At 40.4% G+C, this 26,261-nt stretch overlaps 1 protein-coding gene across 3 annotated transcripts in view; it reads right to left on the bottom strand.

Moving 5' to 3' along the window:
- The window catches only part of Exo84 (exocyst 84), a 135,404-nt gene that overhangs the window by 65,774 nt on the left and 43,369 nt on the right, over nucleotides 1-26,261 (bottom strand). For all 3 annotated transcript variants that reach the window (XR_011712981.1, XM_071663423.1, XM_071663433.1), the window contains exons 6-10: nucleotides 23,591-23,744; nucleotides 21,189-21,327; nucleotides 13,463-13,667; nucleotides 7,405-7,549; nucleotides 1,502-1,682 (exon numbers count right to left, since the gene is read on the bottom strand). Coding sequence is in view for 2 of the 3 variants with exons in the window: in XM_071663423.1 (XP_071519524.1) it covers nucleotides 1,502-1,682; nucleotides 7,405-7,549; nucleotides 13,463-13,667; nucleotides 21,189-21,327; nucleotides 23,591-23,744 (824 nt within the window). In the remaining variant the exon portion in view is untranslated. The remainder of the gene's footprint in view (nucleotides 1-1,501; nucleotides 1,683-7,404; nucleotides 7,550-13,462; nucleotides 13,668-21,188; nucleotides 21,328-23,590; nucleotides 23,745-26,261) is intronic.

Genomic DNA, 26,261 nt, shown 5'->3' on the forward strand with positions numbered 1-26,261 from the left:
TAATGCTTTTGGATAATGTTCCTGCCTACTATTTCCCTCTGCTGCTCCCCTCATCTTGTCAGAAGGCAGGGCTGACAGAAAGCACTCACCACAAGAAAATCTAGAGTTGTAAAGAATGAGTTGTGTGACTCAAATGTTGTCAAGTGTTATTTTTGACAAGGAAAGATTGTATGTCTGTAGACAGAATACCAGAAGTCGATATGTGTGTGAGGCAGAAAGAAAAGACAGCTACCTGGGTCAAAGGAATGCAACTTGACAACTACTGAAGTGCTGGCTCACTATGCAGCCATCAAAAACCCTTCCAATACTCAGGTGGGTGGTATCACTAATATACCTCAATGGTAGGCGGCTGCCTGCCAACTACCACCAACTACACATCAGTAAGGCAACTAAAACCACTAAAGATTGGTAGAAGTCATCTAGTGTGAGATATGTTCTGACACAGGTAGATTACATCCCGACATATGAACAACACTGGGACATGCCTATGGAGGACAATCATTTCACAAAGCCATAAAAACAGTACCTCCACTATTAAACACTGTATTCTTATGAAATGTTTTAAGACAAATCATTAAAGAAAAGTAATTAAATAGCATTCTAACATATTTCATGACAGAACAAAAATAGGCAACACACGAAAAGTATCATATTTCATGATAGGAAACAGATAACATAACACAAAAGAAAAATAACTGAATGGGCTGATCCATCAACCACAACTACAAAAAAAATTTGCCTATCAAATTAAAGCGAAGTTGAAACATACAAGAAAAATACTCAACTTTATATAACTTAAAAAGAAACAATTGTAAAGCTCGAGGAAAATATCATAAACTGCTGCACTAATAATACAATGAACTCATAAGCATCTGACTAATCTAACCAACCAGTTACGCTAACATGCCATGGAGCTCAAAAGAAATAAACTCACTGCTTGTGTCTTCATGCAACAGACAAGGAAATGTAATCAACACCTGAAAACTGGAAATCAAGGTCACAAGGAGAAAACACTGCAGAATGATGAAAGTAATATTCAGAGGTCTGCACTGCAACAATGTGGGATGGAGGCCAGAAGGCACCACCTGTATCATGTTACTAGCTGAGGGGAATTGCTATATGGTTTATGGCTCTATGTGAATGAGCAATAATTACTCTCACATAGATTACAATTAATGGAATGGATGAATTATCGTGGATGTACTCTATTTTGAGGTACTGGTGGTACTCCAGTCCCCACTTGTAAGCTAGTAATCTCCCCAAGTTTGTAGGATTCTTTACAGAAGTGAGAAATGCAGTCAATGAAATCATATTAAAATCTTCACAAAATTACAAACACCATCCATTCTTCCTTACACATAAGTGTCACTTAAAAGATCATCACATTATTAAAATCCTCACTCCTTTAACCCATCTTTCATGATAAACAATAATATTTTTGCTACAGCAAAAAATATTAAACAAAATCGTATTCAAACAGAGGCTTTACTTGAATAATTACCTGAAAAGCAGCTGCGGTTAGCTGGGAATGCCTTGGTAAACTCTCGTCCAGTTTCTAAAAGATTGTGAAAGAAAATTGAGCACAGCTGTCGAACATACAAAACAGTCTTCCCCTCCAATCTTAACCGTTTAAGACCAGCCTTCAAGATAGCTCCTCTGTGACCTAAGAACAATTCACAAGCCTGAAAAGACAAATTTCTACATGAGATAAAAAAAAGGGGAAGGGGAGGAAGGGTGAAAGAGAACCCGAGACACCCAACGAAAATTAATTTTCCCATCTGTCATGAAGAATATCAATGGAAGTAAGACTGACTTACAAGATTATATGCCTCTTGATTATATGAAAGATTCACAAAGAAAAAAGTCACTTTAATTCACTTGGACAAGTACATCTTCACTCAAGCTTCCTGCACACTCTACCCTAAAATTTTTCCATTCACTACAGCTTTGGAGGCACTTCTAATTCTTGCCTCTTGCAATAATCTACATTCAACTTCAACATTCCCACTTTCATTCCAACTAAACCTTATTCCTATACATTTAAAATTTTCTACAGATGAAGAATGGTCCATCCACTCACATACACACACACACACACATATATATAAAAGTTGTTAGAAGCAGTGAAAAGTATTTATTGAGGATGTAAGGCATGTGTACATGTAGGAAGAGAGGAAAGTGATTGGTTCTCAGTGAATGTAGGTTTGCGGCAGGGGTGTGTGATGCCTCCATGCTTGTTTAATTTGTTTATGGATGGGGTTGTTAGGGAGGTGAATGCAAAAGTTTTGGAAAGAGGGGCAAGTATGCAGTCTGTTGTGGATGAGGGAGCTTGGGAAGTGAGTCAGTTGTTGTTCGCTGATGATACAGCGCTGGTGGCTGATTCATGTGAGAAACTGCAGAAGCTGGTGACTGAGTTTGGTAAAGTGTGTGAAAGAAGAAAGCTGAGAGTAAATGTGAATAAGAGCATGGTTATCAGGTACAGTAGGGTTGAGGGACAAGTCAATTGGGAGGTAAGTCTGAATGGAGAAAAACTGGAGGAAGTGAAGTGTTTTAGATATCTGGGAGTGGATTTGGCAGCAGATGGAACCATGGAAGCGGAAGTGAACCATAGGGTGGGGGAGGGGGCGAAAGTTCTGGGAGCGTTGAAGAATGTGTGGAGGTCGAGAACGTTATCTCGGAAGGCAAAAATGGGTATGTTTGAAGGAATAGTGGTTCCAACAATGTTATATGGTTGCGAGGCGTGGGCTATGGATAAAGTTGTGCAGAGGAGGATGGATGTGCTGGAAATGAGGTGTTTGAGGACAATATGTGGTGTGAGGTGGTTTGATCGAATAAGTAATGATAGGATGTTCATGTTCCTGCATGTTCAAGCCCCGATCACTCAAAATCTTTTTCACTCCATCTTTCTACCTCCAATTTGGTCTTCCACTTCTCCTCATTCCCTCCACTTCTGATGCATATATCTTCTTTGTCAATCTTTCCTCACTCATTCTCTCCATGTGACCAAACCATTTCAAAACACCCTCTTTTGCTCTCTCAACCACACTCTTTTTATTACCACACATCTCTCTTACCCTTTCATTACTCACTCGATCAAACCACCTCACACCACATATTGTCCTCAAACATCTCATTTCCAGCATATCCATCCTCCTCCGCACAACTCTATCTATCTATCTATCTATCTATATATATATACATACATATATATATATATATATATATATATATATATATATATATATATATATGTATACACTGAGGTATATAGGTATGTATATTTGCGTGTGGGGACGTGTATGTATATACATGTGTATGTGGATGGGTTGGGCCATTCTTTCGTCTGTTCCCTTGCGCTACCTCGCTAACACGACAGACAGCAACAAAGCAAAATAAATAAATAAATAAATAAATAAATAAATAAATAAATAAATAAATAAATAAATAAATATATATATATATATATATATATATATATATATATATATATATATATATATATATATATATATATATATATATATATATATATATTGGCGGAATGCGTGCATAGTGCCATTGTACAAAGGCAAAGGGGATAAGAGTGAGTGCTCAAATTACAGAGGTATAAGTTTGTTGAGTATTCCTGGTAAATTATATGGGAGGATATTGATTGAGAGGGTGAAGGCATGTACAGAACATCAGATTGGGGAAGAGCAGTGTGGTTTCAGAAGTGGTAGAGGATGTGTGGATCAGGTGTTTGCTTTGAAGAATGTATGTGAGAAATACTTAGAAAAGCAAATGGATTTGTATGTAGCATTTATGGATCTGGAGAAGGCATATGATAGAGTTGATAGAGATGCTCTGTGGAAGGTATTAAGAATATATGGTGTGGGAGGCAAGTTGTTAGAAGCAGTGAAAAGTTTTTATCGAGGATGTAAGGCATGTGTACGTGTAGGAAGAGAGGAAAGTGATTGATTCTCAGTGAATGTAGGTTTGCGGCAGGGGTGTGTGATGTCTCCATGGTTGTTTAATTTGTTTATGGATGGGGTTGTTAGGGAGGTGAATGCAAGAGTTTTGGAAAGAGGGGCAAGTATGAAGTCTGTTGGGGATGTCGCTGTCTCCCGCGTTTGCGAGGTAGCGCAAGGAAACAGACGAAAGAAATGGCCCAACCCACCCCCATACACATGTATATACATACGTCCACACAAGCAAATATACATACCTACACAGCTTTCCATGGTTTACCCCAGACGCTTCACATGCCCTGATTCAATCCACTGACAGCACGTCAACCCCGGTATACCACATCGATCCAATTCACTCTATTCCTTGCCCTCCTTTCACCCTCCTGCATGTTCAGGCCCCGATCACACAAAATCTTTTTCACTCCATCTTTCCACCTCCAATTTGGTCTCCCTCTTCTCCTCGTTCCCTCCACCTCCGACACATATATCCTCTTGGTCAATCTTTCCTCACTCATTCTCTCCATGTGCCCAAACCATTTCAAAACACACTCTTCTGCTTTCTCAACCACGCTCTTTTTATTTCCACACATCTCTCTTACCCTTACATTACTTACTCGATCAAACCACCTCACACCACACATTGTCCTCAAACATCTCATTTCCAGCACATCCATCCTCCTGCGCACAACTCTATCCATAGCCTATGCCTCGCAACCATACAACATTGTTGGAACCACTATTCCTTCAAACATACCCATTTTTGCTTTCTGAGATAATGTTCTCGACTTCCACACATTCTTCAAGGCTCCCAGGATTTTCGCCCCCTCCCCCACCCTATGATCCACTTCCGCTTCCATGGTTCCATCCGCTGCCAGATCCACTCCCAGATATCTAACACACTTTACTTCCTCCAGTTTTTCTCCATTCAAACTTACCTCCCAATTGACTTGACCCTCAACCCTATTGTACCTAATAACCTTGCTCTTATTCACATTTACTCTTAACTTCTTTCTTTCACACACTTTACCAAACTCAGTCACCAGCTTCTGCAGTTTCTCACATGAATCAGCCACCAGCGCTGTATCATCAGCGAACAACAACTGACTCACTTCCCAAGCTCTCTCATCCCCAACAGACTGCATACTTGCCCCTCTTTCCAAAACTCTTGCATTCACCTCCCTAACAACCCCATCCATAAACAAATTAAACAACCATGGAGACATCACACACCCCTGCCGCAAACCTACATTCACTGAGAACCAATCACTTTCCCCTCTTCCTACACGTATACATGCCTTACATCCTCGATAAAAACTTTTCACTGCTTCTAACAACTTGCCTCCCACACCATATATTCTTAATACCTTCCACAGAGCATCTCTATCAACTCTATCATATGCCTTCTCCAGATCCATAAATGCTACATACAAATCCATTTGCTCTTCTAAGTATTTCTCACATACATTCTTCAAAGCAAACACCTGATCCACACATCCTCTACCACTTCTGAAACGACACTGCTCTTCCCCATATATATATATATAAACGCCCATACATGCACATATACATACATATACATATCAACATATACAAACATACATACATACATACATAGGGACATATTCATACTTGCTTGCCTTCATGCATTCCTGTCACTACCCCGTCACACAGGAAATAGCGTTGCTATCTTTCCACCTCCAATTTGGTCTCCTGCTTCTCTGGAGATTGTTTCCTACACCTCTGACACATATATCCTCTTTGTCAATCTTTTCTTACTCATTCTCTCTATATGACCAAACCATTTCAACACACCCTCTTATGCTCTCTCAACCACACTTTTTATTTCCACACACCTCTCTGACCCTTTCATTACTTAATCAAACCACCTTAAACTGTCTAATTCTGTACTTCTGGCTCCTTTCAAAGTTTTCCAAAACTTTAAACTTTTCTGATTTTCATTTGCAGCAAAACACTGTTAAGAGTGTTAATTAGCTTGGCTGCAGTGCAAACAGATTTTGGCATCTTAGCACTGCTAACAGTGCCAACCTGGTGGCAGATTGACAAACTAATGGCGGCAGATTCAAAACATGCCAGACCATGGGGGTTACCAAACAACAGGGTGCTGGATTATAAAGGTACTCCATTTTCTGAAGATAATGGGGTTAATCAAGGCAGCGGTGTTTTAAAAAATTAGATTTATAAAATTGTAAATAACTGGGACAAGTTAAGATTGAGTCAATCTAAATATAAGTGTTAAATGCATCTGCCAAAAACATCAGCATCTTGGTACTTAATGTTTTCTCTTAGCATTAGAGATATATTTTTTTAGCACTTTTTGCACACTTTCTGTGACACATGTCCCAACTCTCACTAAAATAGGATGTGATTGATTAATATGTGCTATATCTAAGATGGAGAAAATGTGTAGGAGTGATTTTGAGGGTGAAATCTTCATGCACAGTTGCAAAAGTGGTGACTTGACTTTGGAATGCAGCTTAAATTAGAGGTCCAAGCTTTTTCTGCATGAACTGTGTCCAAAACTCACTATGCAGCTTAAAGTGGAGGGTATCTTATACTGAGGCAAAGAAGTGTAATGATCTGAAAAATCCCCTTCCAACCCTCTTCTAGATTGCATATTAAGCACACTATCAATCATTTGCATTCTTATCAAAAACAACTCAATCAAAACTTGTCTACCCGGACTCTTTACCATGTGGGCTGATGAACATTAGTAAGTTCAAAGCATGCAACTGCAACATCTCTGCCTGGGGACACTAAAATGATTAGTTTCCTTATATTTCTAGCACTATTTCTTTACAGCTTAAAGGCAAAATTACGAGATTCAGTCTCAAGTTCTGTCCATAACAACGCACAGAAAAGACTAACCTAAATCCTTAAATGTTTCTTTTTATTTGGTATGGGGATAACTTACTTTAAATCTCCACATCATCCAATTTGTCCTAAGTTTTCCTATCTGTCATGCATTCAATCAAGAACTGTATTCCTCTGAAACCATAAGGAAAACTCCATAGTACTGCATCACCTTATGTGTCACATTAAATTACACATCATTTCTGATAACACTTGATGCTCATCTTGTAACTTTACTGCTTTTTCTTTCTCTTTCATAGCCACCACTCTCCTTTTCTAACCTTACTTCTGACTACAAAACATTCCTTCATCTATTGCAATGCACCCTCAGCTTCACTAAACGTTCATGATCTACTTTGTCTTGTCAATTTCTTTTGTAAAGAGCTACCCCATTTTTGTCATTGAAAAAGGTCTTCGACATCGACATCTCCATGCACTGAATGGGAGGGAAAAGTAAGTAATATATGCTATCTTAATACTGTACTGTACTCTTAACACTTTTAGAGGAAATGCAAAACAGACTTACATCAATCAAGCTACTATTCTAAACCTCCAACAGTTCATGTAACTTAATTATACTTCATACCTGACTTGACTTGTTGAGATGCACAAGTAAAGTTGTAGCTCGGCGAGCAGCTCGGGGTCCCCCTTGAAGACTCTTCTCTGGAGTAACCCGCAACTCAGCCTGCAGCACCTCAACCAAACTTCGCACTCGACCTTCAAGTGCACGTCTAAACAAAGATACATCCTTACAATATTCTGAATCACGATGTATCCTGGATCTAACCCTAAAAATTCTGGAACTCTTGGCACACACCATACAATATGCATAATATGAGTATCTAAATGCCAAAGAAACTAGAAAAATTGACATTCTTGAACATGGCTCATAATAGCATTTTACAACAAATATTACTTTACAAAATAATAAAAAATAAATGAATAAAATATGATAGACGAGGAGGCGAAAGCCTATGTAAGATAAAATGTAGCAGTGTGCCTGGGGTGGATTGTACTGCAGCAGAATTTCTTCAAAAAGGGGGTGACTGTTGATGAGTGATTAGTATGGATGGGTATGAATTACAAAAGGGGGTGACTATGAGGGCAATAATGAGGCTAAGGGTAGGAAAAGCACCTGGAGTGAATGGGATTAAGTTAGAAATGCTGGAGTATGGAGGAAAAAGTGTGACTGAGTATGTAATTTAGTATGGAAATAGAAGGTTGTGCCAAAGGATTGGGTGAAAGCTAATACTGTTCCTTTATTCAAAGAAAAAGGTTTTACAGATGTATGTAGCAATTACATGGGAAATAAATCTATTAAGTATACCAAGAAAGATGACTGATTGAGTAATGGAAGTGAGTGAATGCAAAATTAAGGTGTTTTAGAAAAGGTAGGGGATGTGTGATTCAGACTTTTGTGGTAAAGATGATCATGGAAAAGAATTGAGTGAAAGGTAAGATGTTGTATGCAGCCTTTTTTATGGATCTGGAGAAAGCATATGACAGAGACGAGCGGAATGCTTTAGGGATGTGTTAAGGATATGTGGGGTAGGGGAACAACTGTTGGATGGTGTAAAAGCCTCCTATAGAGGAGTAAGTACATGTGCAAGAGTGGATAAAGAATTGAGTAAAAGTTTCTGTATACATGTGGGTGTGAGGCAGGGCTGTGTGAAGTCACCTATGTTATATGATTGCGAGGTGTGGGCTATAGATAGAAGTGGGCAGAGGAGGGTGGATGTGCTGGAAATGAGATGTTTCAGGACAATATGTGGTGTGAGCTGGTTTGATCGAGTAAGTAATAATAGGGTAAGAGAGATGTGTGGTAATATAAAGAGTGTGGTTGAGAGAGCAGAAGAGGGTGTTTTGAAATGGTTTGGTCACATGGAGAGAATGAGTGAGGAAAGATTGACCAAGAGGATATATGTGTCAGAGGTGGAGGGAATGAGGAGAAGTGTGAGACCAAATTGGAGGTGGAAAGATGGAGTGAAAAAGATTTTGAGTGATCGAGGCCTGAACATGCAGGAGGGTGAAAGGCGTGCAAGGAACAGAGTGAATTGGAATGATGTGGTATACCGGGGTCGACGTGCTGTCAATGGATTGAACCAGGGCATGTGAAGCATCTGGGGTAAACCATGAAAAGTTTTGTGGGGCCTGGTGGAAAGGGAAGCTGTGGTTTCGGTACATTATTACATGACAGCTAGAGACTGAGTGTGAACAAATGTGGCCTTTGTTGTTTTTTCCTAGCGCTACCTCGCACACGAGGGGGTAGGAGGTTGTTATTTCATGTGTGGCGGGGTGGCGATGGGAATGAATAAAGGCAGGAAGTATGAATTATGTACATGTGTATATATGTATATGTCTGTGTGTGTGTATATATGTATACGGTGAGATGTATAGGTATGTATATTTGCGTTGTGGACGTGTATGTATATACATGTGTATGTGGGTGGGTGAGGATATCCCTGGGGATAGGGGAGAAAGAATACTTCCCACGCATCCCTCATGTGTCATAGAAGGCAACTAAAGGGGACGGGAGCAGGGGGGCTAGAAACCCTTCCCTCCTTGTATTTTAACTTTCTAAAAGGGGAAACAGAAGAAGGAGTCACGCGGGGAGTGCTCATCCTCCTCGAAGGCTAAGACTGGGGTGTCTAAATGTGTGTGGATGTAACCAAGATGAGAAAAAAGGAGATAGGTGGTATGTTTGAGGAAAGGAACCTGGATGTTTTGGCTCTGAATGAAACGAAGCTTACGGGTAAAGGGGAAGAGTGGTTTGGGAATGTCTTGGGAGTTAAGTCAGGGGTTAGTGAGAGGACAAGAGCAAGGGAAGGAGTAGCACTACTCCTGAAACAGGAGTTGTGGAAGTATGTGATAGAGTGTAAGAAAGTAAACTCTTGATTGATATGGGTAAAACTGAAAGTTGATGGAGAGAGATGGGTGATTATTGGTGCATATGCACCTGGGCATGAGAAGAAAGATCATGAGAGGCAAGTGTTTTGGGAGCAGCTGAATGAGTGTGTTAGTGGTTTTGATGCAAAAGACCGGGTTATAGTGATGGGTGATTTGAATGCAAAGGTGAGTAATGTGGCAGTTGAGGGAATAATTGGTATACAAGAGGTGTTCAGTGTTGTAAATGGAAATGGTGAAGAGCTTGTAGATTTACGTGCTGAAAAAGGACTGGTGATTGGGAATACCCAGTTTAAAAGGAGAGATATACATAAGTATATGTATGTAAGTAGGAGAGATGGCCAGAGAGCGTTATTGGATTACGTGTTAATTGATAGACGCGCGAAAGAGAGACTTTTGGATGTTAATGTGCTGAGAGGTGCAACTGGAGGGATGTCTGATCATTATCTTGTGGAGGGGAAGGTGAAGATGTGTAGAGGTTTTCAGAAAAGAAGAGAGAATGTTGGGGTGAAGAGAGTGGTGAGAGTAAGTGAGCTTGGGAAGGAGACTTGTGTGAGGAAGTACCAGGAGAGACTGAGTACAAAATGGAAAAAGGTGAGAACAAAGGAGGTAAGGGGAGTGGGGGAGGAATGGGATGTATTTAGGGAAGCAGTGATGGCTTGCGCAAATGATGCTTGTGGCATGAGAAGCGTGGGAGGTGGGTTGATTAGAAAGGGTAGTGAGTGGTGGGATGAAGAAGTAAGATTATTAGTGAAAAAGAAGAGAGAGGCATTTGGACAATTTTTGCAGGGAAATAATGCAAATGACTGGGAGATGTATAAAAGAAAGAGGCAGGAGGTCAAGAGAAAGGTGCAAGAGGTGAAAAAGGGGGCAAAAGAGAGTTGGGGTAAGAGAGTATCATTAAATTTTAGGGAGGATAAAAAGATGTTTTGGAAGGAGGGAAATAAAGAGCATAAGACAAGGGAACAAATGGGAACTTCAGGGAAGGGGGCTATTGGGGAGGTGATAACAAGTAGTAGTGATGCGAGAAGGAGATGGAGTGAGTATTTTGAAGGTTTGTTGAATGTGTTTGATGATAGAGTGGCAGATATAGGGTGTTTTGGTCGAGGTGGTGCGCAAAGTGAGGGGGTTAGGGAAGATGATTTGGTAAACAGAGAAGAGGTAGTAAAAGCTTTGCGGAAGATGAAAGCCAGCAAGGCAGCGGGTTTGGAAGGCGTTGCAGTGGAATCTATTAAAAAAGGGGGTGACTGTATTGTTGACTGGTTGGTACGGTTATTCAACGTATGTATGATTCATGGTGAGGTGCCTGAGGACTGGCGGAATGCTTGCATAGTGCCATTGTACAAAGACAAAGGGGACAAAGGTGAGTGCTCAAATTACAGAGGTATAAGTTTGTTGAGTATTCCTGGTAAATTATATGGGAGGGTATTGATTGAGAGGGTGAAGGAATGTACAGAGCATCAGATTGGGGAAGAGCAGTGTGGTTTCAGAAGTGGTAGAGGATGGGTGGATCATGTGTTTGCTTTGAAAAATGTATGTGAGAAATCCTTAGAAAAGCAAATGGAATTGTATGTAGCATTTATGGATCTGGAGAAGGCATATGATAGAGTTGATAGAGATGCTCTGTGGAAGGTACTAAGAATATATGGTGTGGGAGGCAAGTTGTTAGAAGCAGTGAAAAGTTTTTATCGAGGATGTAAGGCATGTGTATGTGTAGGAAGAGAGGAAAGTGATTGGTTCTCAGTGAATGTAGGTTTGCGGCAGGGGTGTGTGATGTCTCCATGGTTGTTTGATTTGTTTATGGATGGGGTTGTTAGGAAGGTGAATGCAAGAGTTTTGGAAAGAGGGGCAAGTATACAGTCTGTTGTGGATGAGAGAGCTTGGGAAGTGAGTCAGTTGTTGTTCACTGATGATACAGCGCTGGTGGCTGATTCATGTGAGAAACTGCAGAAGCTGGTGACTGAGTTTGGTAAAGTGTGTGAAAGAAGAAAGTTAAGAGTAAATGTGAATAAGAGCAAGGTTATTAGGTACAGTAGGGTTGAGGGTCAAGTCAACTGGGAGGTAAGTTTGAATGGAGAAAAACAGGAGGAAGTGAAGTGTTTTAGATATCTGGGAGTGGATTTGGCAGCGGATGGAACCATGGAAGCAGAAGTGAATCATAGGGTGGGGGAGGGAGCGAAAATTCTGGGAGCCTTGAAGATTGTGTGGAAGTCGAGAACATTATCTCGGAAAGCAAAATGGATATGTTTGAAGGAATAGTGGTTCCAACAATGTTGTATGGTTGTGAGGCATGGGCTATGGATAGAGTTGTGCGCAGGAGTGTGGATGTGCTGGAAATGAGATGCTTGAGGACAATATGTGGTGTGAGGTGGTTTGATCGAGTAAGTAATAATAGGGTAAGAGAGATGTGTGGTAATAAAAAGAGTGTGGTTGAGAGAGCAGAAGAGGGTGTTTTGAAATGGTTTGGTCACATGGAAAGAATGAGTGAGGAAAGATTGACCAAGAGGATATATGTGTCAGAAGTGGAGGGAACGAGGAGAAGTGGGAGACCAAATTGGAGGTGGAATGATAGAGTGACAAAGATTTTGAGTGATTGGGGCCTGAACATGCAGGAGGGTGAAAGGCGTGCAAGGAATAAAGTGAATTGGAACAATGTGGTATACCAGTTTGACGTGCTGTCAATGGATTGAACCAGGGCATGTGAAGTGTCTGGGGTAAACCATGGAAAGTTCTGTGGGGCTTGGATGTGGAAAGGGAGCTGTGGTTTCGGTGCATTATTACATGACAGCTAGAGACTGAGTGTGAACGAATGTGGCCTTTGTTGTCTTTTCCTAGCGCTACCTTGCACACATAAGGGGGGAGGGGGTTGTTAATTCATGTGTGGCGAGGTGGCGATGGGAATGAATAAAGGCAGACAGTATGAATTATGTACATGTGTGTACATGTATATGTCTGTGTGTGTATATATATGTATACGTTGAGATGTATAGGTATGTATATTTGTGTGTGGACGTGTATGTATAAACATGTGTATGTGGGTGGGTTGTGCCATTCTTTCGTCTGTTTCATTCATTTATTTATCATACTTTGTCGCTGTCTCCTGCGTTAGCGAGGTAGCACAAGGAAACAGATGAAAGAATGGCCCAACCCACCCCCATACACATGTATGTACATGCACGTCCACACACACACATATACATATCTATACATTTCAACGTATACATATATATACACACACAGACATATACATATATACACATGTACATAATTCATATGTGCTGCCTTTATTCATTTCCGTCGCCACCCCGCCATACAGGAAATGACAACCCCCTCCTCCCGCATGCACACAAGTTAGCGCTAGGAAGAGACAACAGAGGCCACATTCAATCACACTCAGTCTCTAGCTGTCATGTATAATGCACCAAAACCACAACTCCCTTTCCACATCAAGGCCCCACAAAACTTTCTATGGTTTATGCCAGACACTTCACATGCCTTGGCTCAATCCATTGACAGCACGTCGACCCTGGTATACCACATCATTCCAATTCACTTTATTCCTTGCATGCCTTTCACCCTCCTGCATGTTCAGGCCCCAATCACTCAAAATCTTTTTCACTCCAGCTTGATTGCTGTTTTCTGCATCAGCAAGGTAGCTCCAGGAAACAAATGAACAATAGCCCATCCATACATTCATACATATAGTGCATGATGATGCTTATGGTATTTCGTGTCCTTACCTCATCTCACTATATGCTGGTGTTTTGGGGGCCATATCAAAATATTCTCGGCCGTTATCTATAAGGCTTACTGCATCTTCAAAGTTTCTTTGAGCAACAGCTTGGTCCAATTCTTCAGGCAGTTCTAAGACCCATTCAGGAGGACCCATGGAAGGTGGCTGTGGTTCCAGGAAGGGATTCAGGCTGATATCATCTTCGGTAAATGCTGAGAGAATGAGGAAAACAACACTGTGAAGTATTGGATGGAAGAAGAAAAAGGATAAACAGACAGGATACAATAACTTTTTTTTTCTTTTTCTTTTTTTTTTTAATTTTCCAAAAGAAGGAACAGAGGGGGCCAGGTGAGGATATTCCAAAAAAGGCCCAGTCCTCTGTTCTTAACGCTACCTCGCTAATGCGGAAAATGGCAAATAGTTTAAAAGAAAAAAGAAAAGATATATATACATATATATATTAAAAAAGGGGGTGACTGTATTGTTGACTGGTTGGTAAGGTTATTTAATGTATGTATGACTCATGGTGAGGTGCCTGAGGATTGGCGGAATGCGTGCATAGTGCCATTGTAAAAAGGCAAAGGGGATAAGAGTGAGTGCTCAAATTACAGAGGTATAAGTTTGTTGAGTATTCCTGGTAAATTATATGGGAGGGTATTGATTGAGAGGGTGAAGGCATGTACAGAGCATCAGATTGGGGAAGAGCAGTGTGGTTTCAGAAGTGGTAGAGGATGTGTGGATCAGGTGTTTGCTTTGAAGAATGTATGTGAGAAATACTTAGAAAAGCAAATGGATTTGTATGTAGCATTTATGGATCTGGAGAAGGCATATGATAGAGTTGATAGAGATCCTCTGTGGAAGGTATTAAGAATATATGGTGTGGGAGGAAAGTTGTTAAAAGCAGTGAAAAGTTTTTATCGAGGATGTAAGGCATGTGTACGTGTAGGAAGAGAGGAAAGTGATTGGTTCTCAGTGAATGTAGGTTTGCGGCAGGGGTGTGTGATGTCTCCATGGTTGTTTAATTTGTTTATGGATGGGGTTGTTAGGGAGGTAAACGCAAGAGTTTTGGAAAGAGGGGCAAGTATGAAGTCTGTTGGGGATGAGAGAGCTTGGGAAGTGAGTCAGTTGTTGTTCGCTGATGATACAGCGCTGGTGGCTGATTCATGTGAGAAACTGCAGAAGCTGGTGACTGAGTTTGGAAAAGTGTGTGGAAGAAGAAAGTTAAGAGTAAATGTGAATAAGAGCAAGGTTATTAGGTACAGTAGGGTTGAGGGTCAAGTCAATTGGGAGGTGAGTTTGAATGGAGAAAAACTGGAGGAAGTGAAGTGTTTTAGATATCTGGGAGTGGATCTGGCAGCGGATGGAACCATGGAAGCGGAAGTGGATCATAGGGTGGGGGAGGGGGCGAAAATTCTGGGGGCCTTGAAGAATGTGTGGAAGTCGAGAACATTATCTGGGAAAGCAAAAATGGGTATGTTTGAAGGAATAGTGGTTCCAACAATGTTGTATGGTTGCGAGGCGTGGGCTATGGATAGAGTTGTGCGCAGGAGGATGGATGTGCTGGAAATGAGATGTTTGAGGACAATGTGTGGTGTGAGGTGGTTTGATCGAGTGAGTAACGTAAGGGTAAGAGAGATGTGTGGAAATAAAAAGAGCGTGGTTGAGAGAGCAGAAGAGGGTGTTTTGAAGTGGTTTGGGCACATGGAGAGGATGAGTGAGGAAAGATTGACCAAGAGGATATATGTGTCGGAGGTGGAGGGAGCAAGGAGAAGAGGGAGACCAAATTGGAGGTGGAAAGATGGAGTGAAAAAGATTTTGTGTGATCGGGGCCTGAACATGCAGGAGGGTGAAAGGAGGGCAAGGAATAGAGTGAACTGGAGCGATGTGGTATACCGGGGTTGACGTGCTGTCAGTGGATTGAATCAAGGCATGTGAAGCGTCTGGGGTAAACCATGGAAAGCTGTGTAGGTATGTATATTTGCGTGTGTGGACATATGTATATACATGTGTATGGGGGGGGTTGGGCCATTTCTTTCGTCTGTTTCCTTGCGCTACCTCGCAAACGCGGGAGACAGCGACAAAGTATAAAAAAAAAAAAATAATATATATATATATATATATATATATATATATATATATATATATTTTTTTTTCTTCAAACTATTCACCATTTCCCGCGTTAGCGAGGTAGCGTTAAGAACAGAGGACTGGGCCATTGAGGGAATATCCTCACCTGGCCCCCTTCTCTGTTCCTTCTTTTGGAAAATTAAAAAAAAAATTAAAAAAATTGAGAGGGGAGGATTTCCAGCCCCCCGCTCCCTCCCCTTTTAGTCGCCTTCTACGACACGCAGGGAATACGTGGGAAGTATTCTTTCTCCCCTATCCCAAGGGATATATATATATGGGAGGATATTGATTGAGAGGGTGAAGGCATGTACAGAGCATCAGATTGGGGAAGAGCAGTGTGGTTTCAGAAGTGGTAGAGGATGTGTGGATCAGGTGTTTGCTTTGAAGAATGTATGTGAGAAATACTTAGAAAAGCAAATGGATTTGTATGTAGCATTTATGGATCTGGAGAAGGCATATGACAGAGTTGATAGAGATCTCTGTGGAAGGTATTAAGAATATATGGTGTGGGAGGCAAGTTGTTAGAAGCAGTGAAAAGTTTTTATCGAGGATGTAAGGCATGTGTACGTGTAGGAAGAGAGGAAAGTGATTGGTTCTCAGTGAATGTAGGTTTGCGGCAGGGGTGTGTGATGTCTCCATGGTTGTTTAATTTGTTTATGGATGGGGTTGTTAGGGAGGTGAATGCAAGAGTTTTGGAAAGAGGGGCAAGTATGAAGTCTGTTGGGGATGAGAGAGCTTGGGAAGTGAGTCAATTGTTGTTCGCTGATGATACAGCGCTGGTGGCTGATTCATGTGAGAAACTGCAGAAGCTGGTGACTGAGTTTGGTAAAGTGTGTGAAAGAAGAAAGTTAAGAGTAAATGTGAATAAGAGCAAGGTTATTAGGTACAGTAGGGTTGAGGGTCAAGTCAATTGGGAGGTGAGTTTGAATGGAGAAAAACTGGAGGAAGTGAAGTGTTTTAGATATCTGGGAGTGGATCTGGCAGCGGATGGAACCATGGAAGCGGAAGTGGATCATAGGGTGGGGGAGGGAGCGAAAATTCTGGGAGCCTTGAAGAATGTGAGGAAGTCGAGAACATTATCTCGGAAAGCAAAAATGGGTATGTTTGAAGGAATAGTGGTTCCAACAATGTTGTATGGTTGCGAGGCGTGGACTATGGATAGAGTTGTGCGCAGGAGGATGGATGTGCTGGAAATGAGATGTTTGAGGACAATGTGTGGTGTGAGGTGGTTTGATCGAGTAAGTAACGTAGGGGTAAGAGAGATGTGTGGAAATAAAAAGAGCGTGGTTGAGAGAGCAGAAGAGGGTGTTTTGAAATGGTTTGGTCACATGGAGAGAATGAGTGAGGAAAGATTGACCAAGAGGATATACGTGTCGGAGGTGGAGGGAACGAGGAGAAGAGGGAGACCAAATTGGAGGTGGAAAGATGGAGTGAAAAAGATTTTGTGTGATCGGGGCCTGAACATGCAGGAGGGTGAAAGGAGGGCAAGGAATAGAGTGAATTGGAGCGATGTGGTATACCGGGATTGACGTGCTGTCAGTGGATTGAATCAAGGCATGTGAAGCGTTTGGGTAAACCATGGAAAGCTGTGTAGGTATGTATATTTGCGTGTGTGGACGTATGTATATACATGAGTATGGGGGTGGGTTGGGCCATTTCTTTCGTCTGTTTCCTTGCGCTACCTCGCAAACGCGGGAGACAGTGGCAAAAAAAAAAAAAAAAAAAAAAAAAAAAATTATATATATATATATATATATATATATATATATATATATATATATATATATATATTTTTTTTTTTTTTTATACTTTGTCGCTGTCTCCCGCGTTTGCGAGGTAGCGCAAGGAAACAGACGAAAGAAATGGCCCCACCCCCCCCCCCATACACATGTACATACACACGTCCACACACGCAAATATACATACCTACACAGCCTTCCATGGTTTACCCCAGACGCTTCACATGCCTTGCTTCAATCCACTGACAGCACATCAACCCCTGTATACCACATGACTCCAATTCACTCTATTTCTTGCCCTCCTTTCACCCTCCTGCATGTTCAGGCCCCGATCACACAAAATCCTTTTCACTCCATCTTTCCACCTCCAACTTGGTCTCCCTCTTCTCCTCGTTCCCTCCACCTCCGACACATATATCCTCTTGGTCAATCTCTCCTCACTCATTCTCTCCATGTGCCCAAACCATTTCAAAACACCCTCTTCTGCTCTCTCAACCACGCTCTTTTTATTTCCACACATCTCTCTTACCCTTACGTTACTTACTCGATCAAACCACCTCACACCACACATTGTCCTCAAACATCTCATTTCCAGCACATCCATCCTCCTGCGCACATCTCTATCCATAGCCCACGCCTCGCAACCATACAACATTGTTGGAACCACTATTCCCTCAAACATACCCATTTTTGCTTTCCGAGATAATGTTCTCGACTTCCACACATTTTTCAAGGCTCCCAAAATTTTCGCCCCCTCCCCCACCCTATGATCCACTTCCGCTTCCATGGTTCCATCCGCTGACAGATCCACTCCCAGATATCTAAAACACTTCACTTCCTCCAGTTTTTCTCCATTCAAACTCACCTCCCAATTGACTTGACCCTCACCCCTACTGTACCTAATAACCTTGCTCTTATTCACATTTACTCTCAACTTTCTTCTTCCACACACTTTACCAAACTCAGTCACCAGCTTCTGCAGTTTCTCACATGAATCAGCCACCAGCGCTGTATCATCAGCGAACAACAACTGACTCACTTCCCAAGCTCTCTCATCCCCAACAGACTTCATACTTGCCCCTCTTTCCAGGACTCTTGCATTCACCTCCCTTACAACCCCATCCATAAACAAATTAAACAACCATGGAGACATCACACACCCCTGCCGCAAACCTACATTCACTGAGAACCAATCACTTTCCTCTCTTCCTACACGTACACATGCCTTACATCCTCGATAAAAACTTTTCACTGCTTCTAACAACTTGCCTCCCACACCATATATTCTTAATACCTTCCACAGAGCATCTCTATCAACTCTATCATATGCCTTCTCCAGATCCATAAATGCTACATACAAATCCATTTGCTTTTCTAAGTATTTCTCACATACATTCTTCAAAGCAAACACCTGGTCCACACATCCTCTACCACTTCTGAAACCGCACTGCTCTTCCCCAATCTGATGCTCTGTACATGCCTTCACCCTCTCAATCAATACCCTCCCATATAATTTACCAGGAATACTCAACAAACTTATACCTCTGTAATTTGAGCACTCACTCTTATCCCCTTTGCCTTTGTACAATGGCACTACGCACGCATTCCGCCAATCCTCAGGCACCTCACCATGAGTCATACATACATTAAATAACCTTACCAACCAGTCAACAATACAGTCACCCCCTTTCTTAATAAATTCCACTGCAATACCATCCAAACCTGCTGCCTTGCCGGCTTTCATCTTCCGCAAAGCTTTTACTACCTCTTCTCTGTTTACCAAATCATTTTCCCTAACCCTCTCACTTTGCACACCACCTCGACCAAAACACCCTATATCTGCCACTCTGTCATCAGACACATTCAACAAACCTTCAAAATACTCATTCCATCTCCTTCTCACATCACCGCTACTTGTTATATATATATATATATATATATATATATATATATATATATATATATATATATATATATACATGTGTATGGGGGGGGGGTTGGGCCATTTCTTTCGTCTGTTTCCTTGCGCTACCTCGCAAACACGGGAGACAGCAACAAAGTATAAAAAAAAAAAAAAAAAAAAATATATATATATATATATATATATATATATATATATATATATATATATATATATATATATATACATATATATATATCAACATACACATACATGTACATATTCATACTTGTTTGCCTTCATCCATTCCTGTCGGTATCCCACCCAACAGGAAACAGCATCACTGCATTTACCTCCCTAACCACTTCATCCATAAACAAGTCAAAGAACCACGGGGACATCATACGCCCCTACCACTGACCATTACGAACCAATCACTCTCCTCTCTTCCTACTCGTACACATGCCTTACATCCTTGGTGAAAACTTTTCATGGTTCTAGCAACTTACCTCTCACACCATATACTCTTAGTACCTTCCACAAAGCATCTCTATCACATGCCTTCTCCAGATCCATAAATGCTACATACAAATCCATCTGTTTTACCAAGTCTTTTTCATGTACATTCTTCAAAGCAAACACCTGATCCACACATCCTCTACCATTTCTGAAACCATACTGCTCTTCCCCAATCTGATGATCTGTACATGCCTTCACCCTCTCAATCAATACCCTCCCGTATGGTTTCCCAGGAATACTCAACAAACTTATGACTGTATGTTGAACACTCACCTCTATCCCCTTTGCCTCTGGACAATGGCACTATGAATGCACATCTATCATATTTATTTTGCGTGTGTGTGTGTGCGTGTGTGTGACTGCATCAAACAACTTTACAAAAATAGTGAGAGAGCATATACATGATTAATTTAGGCAATTTGATATACTTAAAGGAAGAACAGTTCCCTATGCAAACTTCAGAATTCAATAATGTTTAAATCCAGTGTCTCAATGAGATGACCAATGGCCTGTGGTCTTAAAGATAATGCATTCTATCTCTGGGAACCTTTTTCTACAAAGTTTCAGTCTTTTACTGGAAGAGTACATAAAAATTTCAGTTGTTAGTTATCTTAATTCTGTAACACCTATGGGTTTTTACCCAGAGTGATTAATAACTATCATGATAGTGTTTATTCCATCTTGTTAATTCACATTTTGAGATCTCAAAGTTAATGTTTTAGAATCTGACAATATTCCACATTTATGAATTTCACAGCTAAATCAGAGCCTCATTTGTACAGCTGTATCCAAGCAAGTGAAAACAAATTATAAATCAGAACCTCACTTGTACAGCTGTATCCAAGCAAGTGAACACAAAGCAATCTCCAATAAGAATTTTCATACACACAGTGCCATTCTGGACCCTACAACTCTGTAATATTTTCTTTCCTTTTACACCTGATTGCCATTTGCCACATAAGCGAGGTAATACCAGGCACATGTGAAGAAAGGCTACATTTGCCAACATCCATTCACTAGCTGTAACGTATAAAGCACCAAAAGTACAGCTCCTTATCCACAACCAGGGTACACAGACCTTTCCATGGCTTATCCCAGATGCTTCACACCCCCTGGTTCAGTCCTTTGACAGCATGTCGCCCCTGTATACCACATCATTCCAATTCACTGTTTCCCATGCATGCCTTTCATCCCCCTGCATGTTCAGGTCCTGATTGTTCAAAATCTTTTTCTTTTTCACTCCATCCTTCCATCTTTAATTTGGTCTCCCCATTCTGCCTAAGCACATGCTCTCTCATATATTCATAGGACTATTTCCATATATAAAAAAATTGGATCTTCACAAAAACTTGTTTTTCATCATCATGTGACACATCAAGATGGATATGTGGCATGCAGATGATCATGTAATAATTATCAACAAATAAAAACTCTGGCTTATTACTTACGATTATTACTGTCCAATGAATCCTCTTTACTAAGGGACTGCTGTCGTTCCTTCTGATGCAAATGGGCACGTTCCACTTTTTGTTTGTCAGACATCACCTTATTAGCCTTTGTACGCTCTATTTCATCAAGCCAGTCTTGCTAAAAGGATGATTTACACGTCATAAACAGCACTTAGGATACAAAATTAAAAAATAAAGAAAATCATGAACAAATACAGACCAGATAATTTCAAACATACAGAGATGCACTATAAAGCCTGTATATTTACATAGGTGTGATGTGCTTAAGTTTACCTCAAGTCCAATGACCCCAATTCTCATGTTTCAAGGTCCTACAGAAAGCATATTGATATATCATAAAACTTTTAAAAGTAAGCAGTACAGATCTCAAAAACCACATTCCTAAAATTTATTTATCTATCTATAATTGCCATCAGACCCTTCCTTGAAAGGGTCTTTGAGTTATTCCAGAAACCCTCTCCTAAAAGCTCCTGCAGCTCTAAGGTTGAACTACTTCTAGTAGCAGGGAAATGATGGACTCCTGTGGAGTGAGAAGTTCTTTGACAAGATTGAACTCCCTATAATACTGACTTGCCAAAGGTGACTTTTCACTCATGATGTAAATTCATCCACGCTGAGTCTAGCAATACATGTTCCTAATATGAAATCTTATTCAATTAAAGTCTTTACAGTCTGAACTTTTTTATACTTTATATAATACTGTATTAAAATAATGAAGAATAAAATCAAGTTTCTTGTTCTTTTCTGCACCTACTTGCCTTCCTTGACATACATAGGAACCATTAGGAACACTATAACTACACTAAACCTCTGAGAAAAAAAAATCTTATCTGGCTCCTCTTTTTGTTTCTAATCTTGCCAAGATGTAAAACAGATGGGGAAAATTTCTGGGTTCCTGCTGCTATTCATTAGTTGCCTTACTGGCATGCACAAGATACAAAGGTGGTATTCTTTCTACCTATCTAAAGGAAAACCCATAACACTATTTCATATTTCACAAGCTGAAGTATCCATCCTTTGGATGCTGTCTTAAATAATGCAAAGTTCCTGAGTGTCAGATAATTCATCTACAACATATCACTACCAAATCTATTACATGAGATTTCTGTGTGCAACTAATTCTTGGCTCTTCTGGTTATTCTGCTATGACATACTTCTTTTTCTGGCAACAGTCTCTCAATCAAATATGCTCTTCTCTTCCATCATTTCTCATCCATGTATAACTGTGGATCACCTTGTGCTGAAAAAAGGCATTAGCAAGGAATTAACTTCTCTTAGCACAGACACCTACAAGATAACTTCCATTCTTATTTACTCCCAATCATCACACTAATTTCATCACATCTCACCTTTGCATTCACATCACCCATTACAACATTTCTCTCATTCTCAAAAACATTTATAGTCATTCAAATTTCTCCACAAATGCTCATTTCATCCTTACCTCATACATTCACATACCCATGCATACTTCACCATTCTAATCTTTCTTTTCACCCATACTATTCTTGATGCAATCATCCATGCTCTGGAGCACCCTCCCACACTCTCGATGACAGCAAAATTGCACATCCTTCTTTCCCTGTTCCCTGATAATTTCCATTCATTTCCATCCAAACCACTCCCCTCTTTCCATGCCCTCCCATAACTTGCACTCATCATTTCCATTTTTGCTGTTTCCCCATTCCCCAGCACATCCAAATTATAAGCACAGCGGGGAAATTCCTACTCCTCTAGTTCTCCAGGGCAAAACCACTTTTGGCCCAAGAGACTAGATCCTTTGTGCCCATTTTGGCATAACAATGTGATTGTAACATTTCTTGTGAGCTTTCAATCATCATGATAGTTATTATTTACCTCCATGTACATAAATAGGCCCTTCTGAAAATTCGTCCCAGTAGTAAAATTCCTTGAAAGATGCCCTAGTAAAAAAAAGACAATATCATTGTAGAAAAAAATCTGTGTTGATGTTAACAAGAGTAGTCATCAAAAGAGGAAAACAGTACAGTATGTCTATACCATCCAGAGGAGAGTCAAGGATTTGAGTGAGAGGAGAATGGGAGATGAAGGAATGACAGAGTGAGTATTCAAGTAAATGATACAGCAAAAAAGGAAACAATTGAATAACTGCATGAAAGAAAAAGGTTTCATACAAAATAATGAGATGCTATACTCTAACCTGAGAATGTAATGGCTATAGAGAGATAAGCAAATCTACTGTCAGAAGATAAATGGTGCAGTTAACTGAGGGTGAGGTTATAAGAGAACCAGTAAATGAGGATATTTTCGTGACACACATCAATAGCAATAGATTCTGAGAACAAACTATTTCCTAAATCTTAAAATTATCCACATATGTTTAGACAGTTAATGAACCTCACCTTGGCCTTAACTGTGGGTGCCATGAAGACTCTTGTATCTGGGAAGATTAGCACTTTAAAAGCATTTTTGGTATTACCACGATCTTTGATGTTTACAGGAAGAACTTGATCAAGAGGATACAAAACCTCAAATTTGTAACGGACAGGACCACGTCTGAGAAAAAGAAAATCTTTCTGAGCATGCTAGAAAGTTTAATCAATCAAAACAGTAAGCAGTAATGACACCATTTCAATTTCACCTTTAAATCTAAAATACTGAGGTTTCTACCTATCAAATAATTTCATAAACCTAAAGCATGGGATCTTACACGATGATTCCTGGGCTGGGAAACAAATCTTACAAGAGCAGATTAAACAACTTGTAGTAGTGGATACACAATCGTGGGCAACCATGTTACCTCGAATGAGACAAATTTTTCTTGTTGACATAAGGAACAATTTGCTATTAGAGTGGTTGAAAGCAAACCTATACATACATTTAAGAATAGATGATATATATTTCACTTCATGTCAACATCTTACATCAACTGTACCTCCTTATGTCATACGGATAACTTGCAGGTTATTCTCTGCATTTGCAGTTTATTCTCTTTGGATTATCTGTATTCCTTCTAACTTTTACCCTGATATCTTCCACTCTTTTTTTTCATACTATTCGCCATTTCTTGCATTAGCGTTAAGAACAGAGGGCTGGGCCTTTGAGGGAATATCCTCACCTGGCCCCCTTCTCTGTTCCTTCTTTGTGGGTAGACATTAGCTATTCAGCAGCATCTGTCAGTGCTGCAGCCAGTGTTACCAGTCACTGACAGATGCATCATCACTCATCATTTACCCAATCTCCCTCACCACCACCACCACCACCACCATCCCCATCATCACTATTACCTCTATTATCACCACCTAAAGTATAATCTTGGAGATGCAGAATGGATTAGCTTCATCCATCCACATTAGAATTGTACAATACCCTCTGACTCCTGCCTCCCACCTCCCTCCACATCTCACTGTCATGCAGTCTTTCTCACGCAATCTATATCAATCTTCACTATTCATCAAACAATTGTCTTTCGTGACAAAATACTGAATATTGTTTATTTGTTATTCATTAATTAGTAAAGTTTTTTACTGAAATAATCTGGTTTATCAATACCTGTAACCCTCATATACAATAAAGTAAATGTCCCATAGTTAAAAAAATAACTATCAAAAATGCATCTGCATGTATGCAATGGTATAATGAGTGCTGTTTTGCTTAGTGTCCCATTTTCCAGGAACGTATTTTGAGTACTAATCAGGGTTCTAGTTTGGTAGGTACTTGTAGATATGAAGGTCCTATGAATGGGTGACTAACTTCTATCTTAATGAATGGCAGGAAAGAGTAGACTATGGATATAGATACAAATACAAAAAAAGAAATAGGGATCAACAGATGAAAGGAAACAGTTTCAAAGGTTCACAAATTTTTGCGAATCATTCAACCTTGTGTGAGTAAACCACAGACCAACAAGATGGAATAATATGATAGATATCATCTGCACAAATGACATAACACTGCATATTTTTTTCACACTAGTTCACTTTATCCTGCATTAGCGAGGCAGTGCCAGAAAGAGCCTAAGAATAGGCATCACCTGCTCACACTCACTCTCTCGCTGTTATGAAATGCAAGAAAACCACAGCCCCCATCCACATCCGGGTCAAACACACTTCCATGGCTCCCTCAGCTCCTTCATATACCCTGGTTCAGTTTACAGACATCATGCTGCCTTCTGTATACCACATTGCTCCAGTTCACCCCATCCATTGTGTGCCTTTCACACTTCTGCATGTTCAGGACTTTACCACTCAAAATCTTTCTCATTCCATCCTTCCATCTCCAATTTGCCCCTTTCACCAATGTTCCCATTTGCTTTCTTGCTTTTCTTACACTAATAAGCTCCTTCGAAAACTTCTTATCTCCCTGAAGTTCACTAATACGTGCTCACCCTAACTCTGACTTGCCTTGTTTCCCAACCCCTATACCTTCCTCTTGAACTGCCACTTTCTCTTGGATATCTAATCATCTGCACTCCTTCCCTGTAAATATTTCCCATAAACCTCTCTCTTTCACCAGCAACTGTACTTCGTCATCCCCTCACTTCCTACCCTTTCTAACCTGCATGCTACACACACACACTTCTCTTGCACATGCCAGCATTGCTTCCTCGAATATCTCCCATTCCTCACCTACTTTCCTTGCTTTGTTACTGTCACCTTTTGCCATTCTATGTCTAGTTCCTCCTGTTATTTCTTCACACATCTCTTTTCGAAGCTCACATACTTTCACCACCCTGTTTGCGGATATAAAAGTGAACAATACAGGTATATGAGAACACAAAATCATAGAAATCATTCAACCATACAGCATTTTTTCAACCAGGATGTTGCAATACCCTTGGGTACAATTGGCACTGCCCACGGGTGCTATAATTGTTAACACTTTAGCCCTGCCCTGACCACCTTAGTGTCATATACCATGTATAATTAACTATCACAGCAGAAATTAAACTTTTTTACAACTGACAATTCATTCTTGTATACTGGCACATACAGAATGCAATATCAACTAATACCTACAGTGCTATACAGAAAACCTCAGGCTAAAAGTATCGGCTTTACAGTGGTTTCTTTG

The sequence above is a fragment of the Panulirus ornatus genome, chromosome 1 (assembly GCF_036320965.1).
Source record: "Panulirus ornatus isolate Po-2019 chromosome 1, ASM3632096v1, whole genome shotgun sequence".
Classification (NCBI taxonomy): Eukaryota; Metazoa; Arthropoda; class Malacostraca; order Decapoda; family Palinuridae; genus Panulirus; species Panulirus ornatus.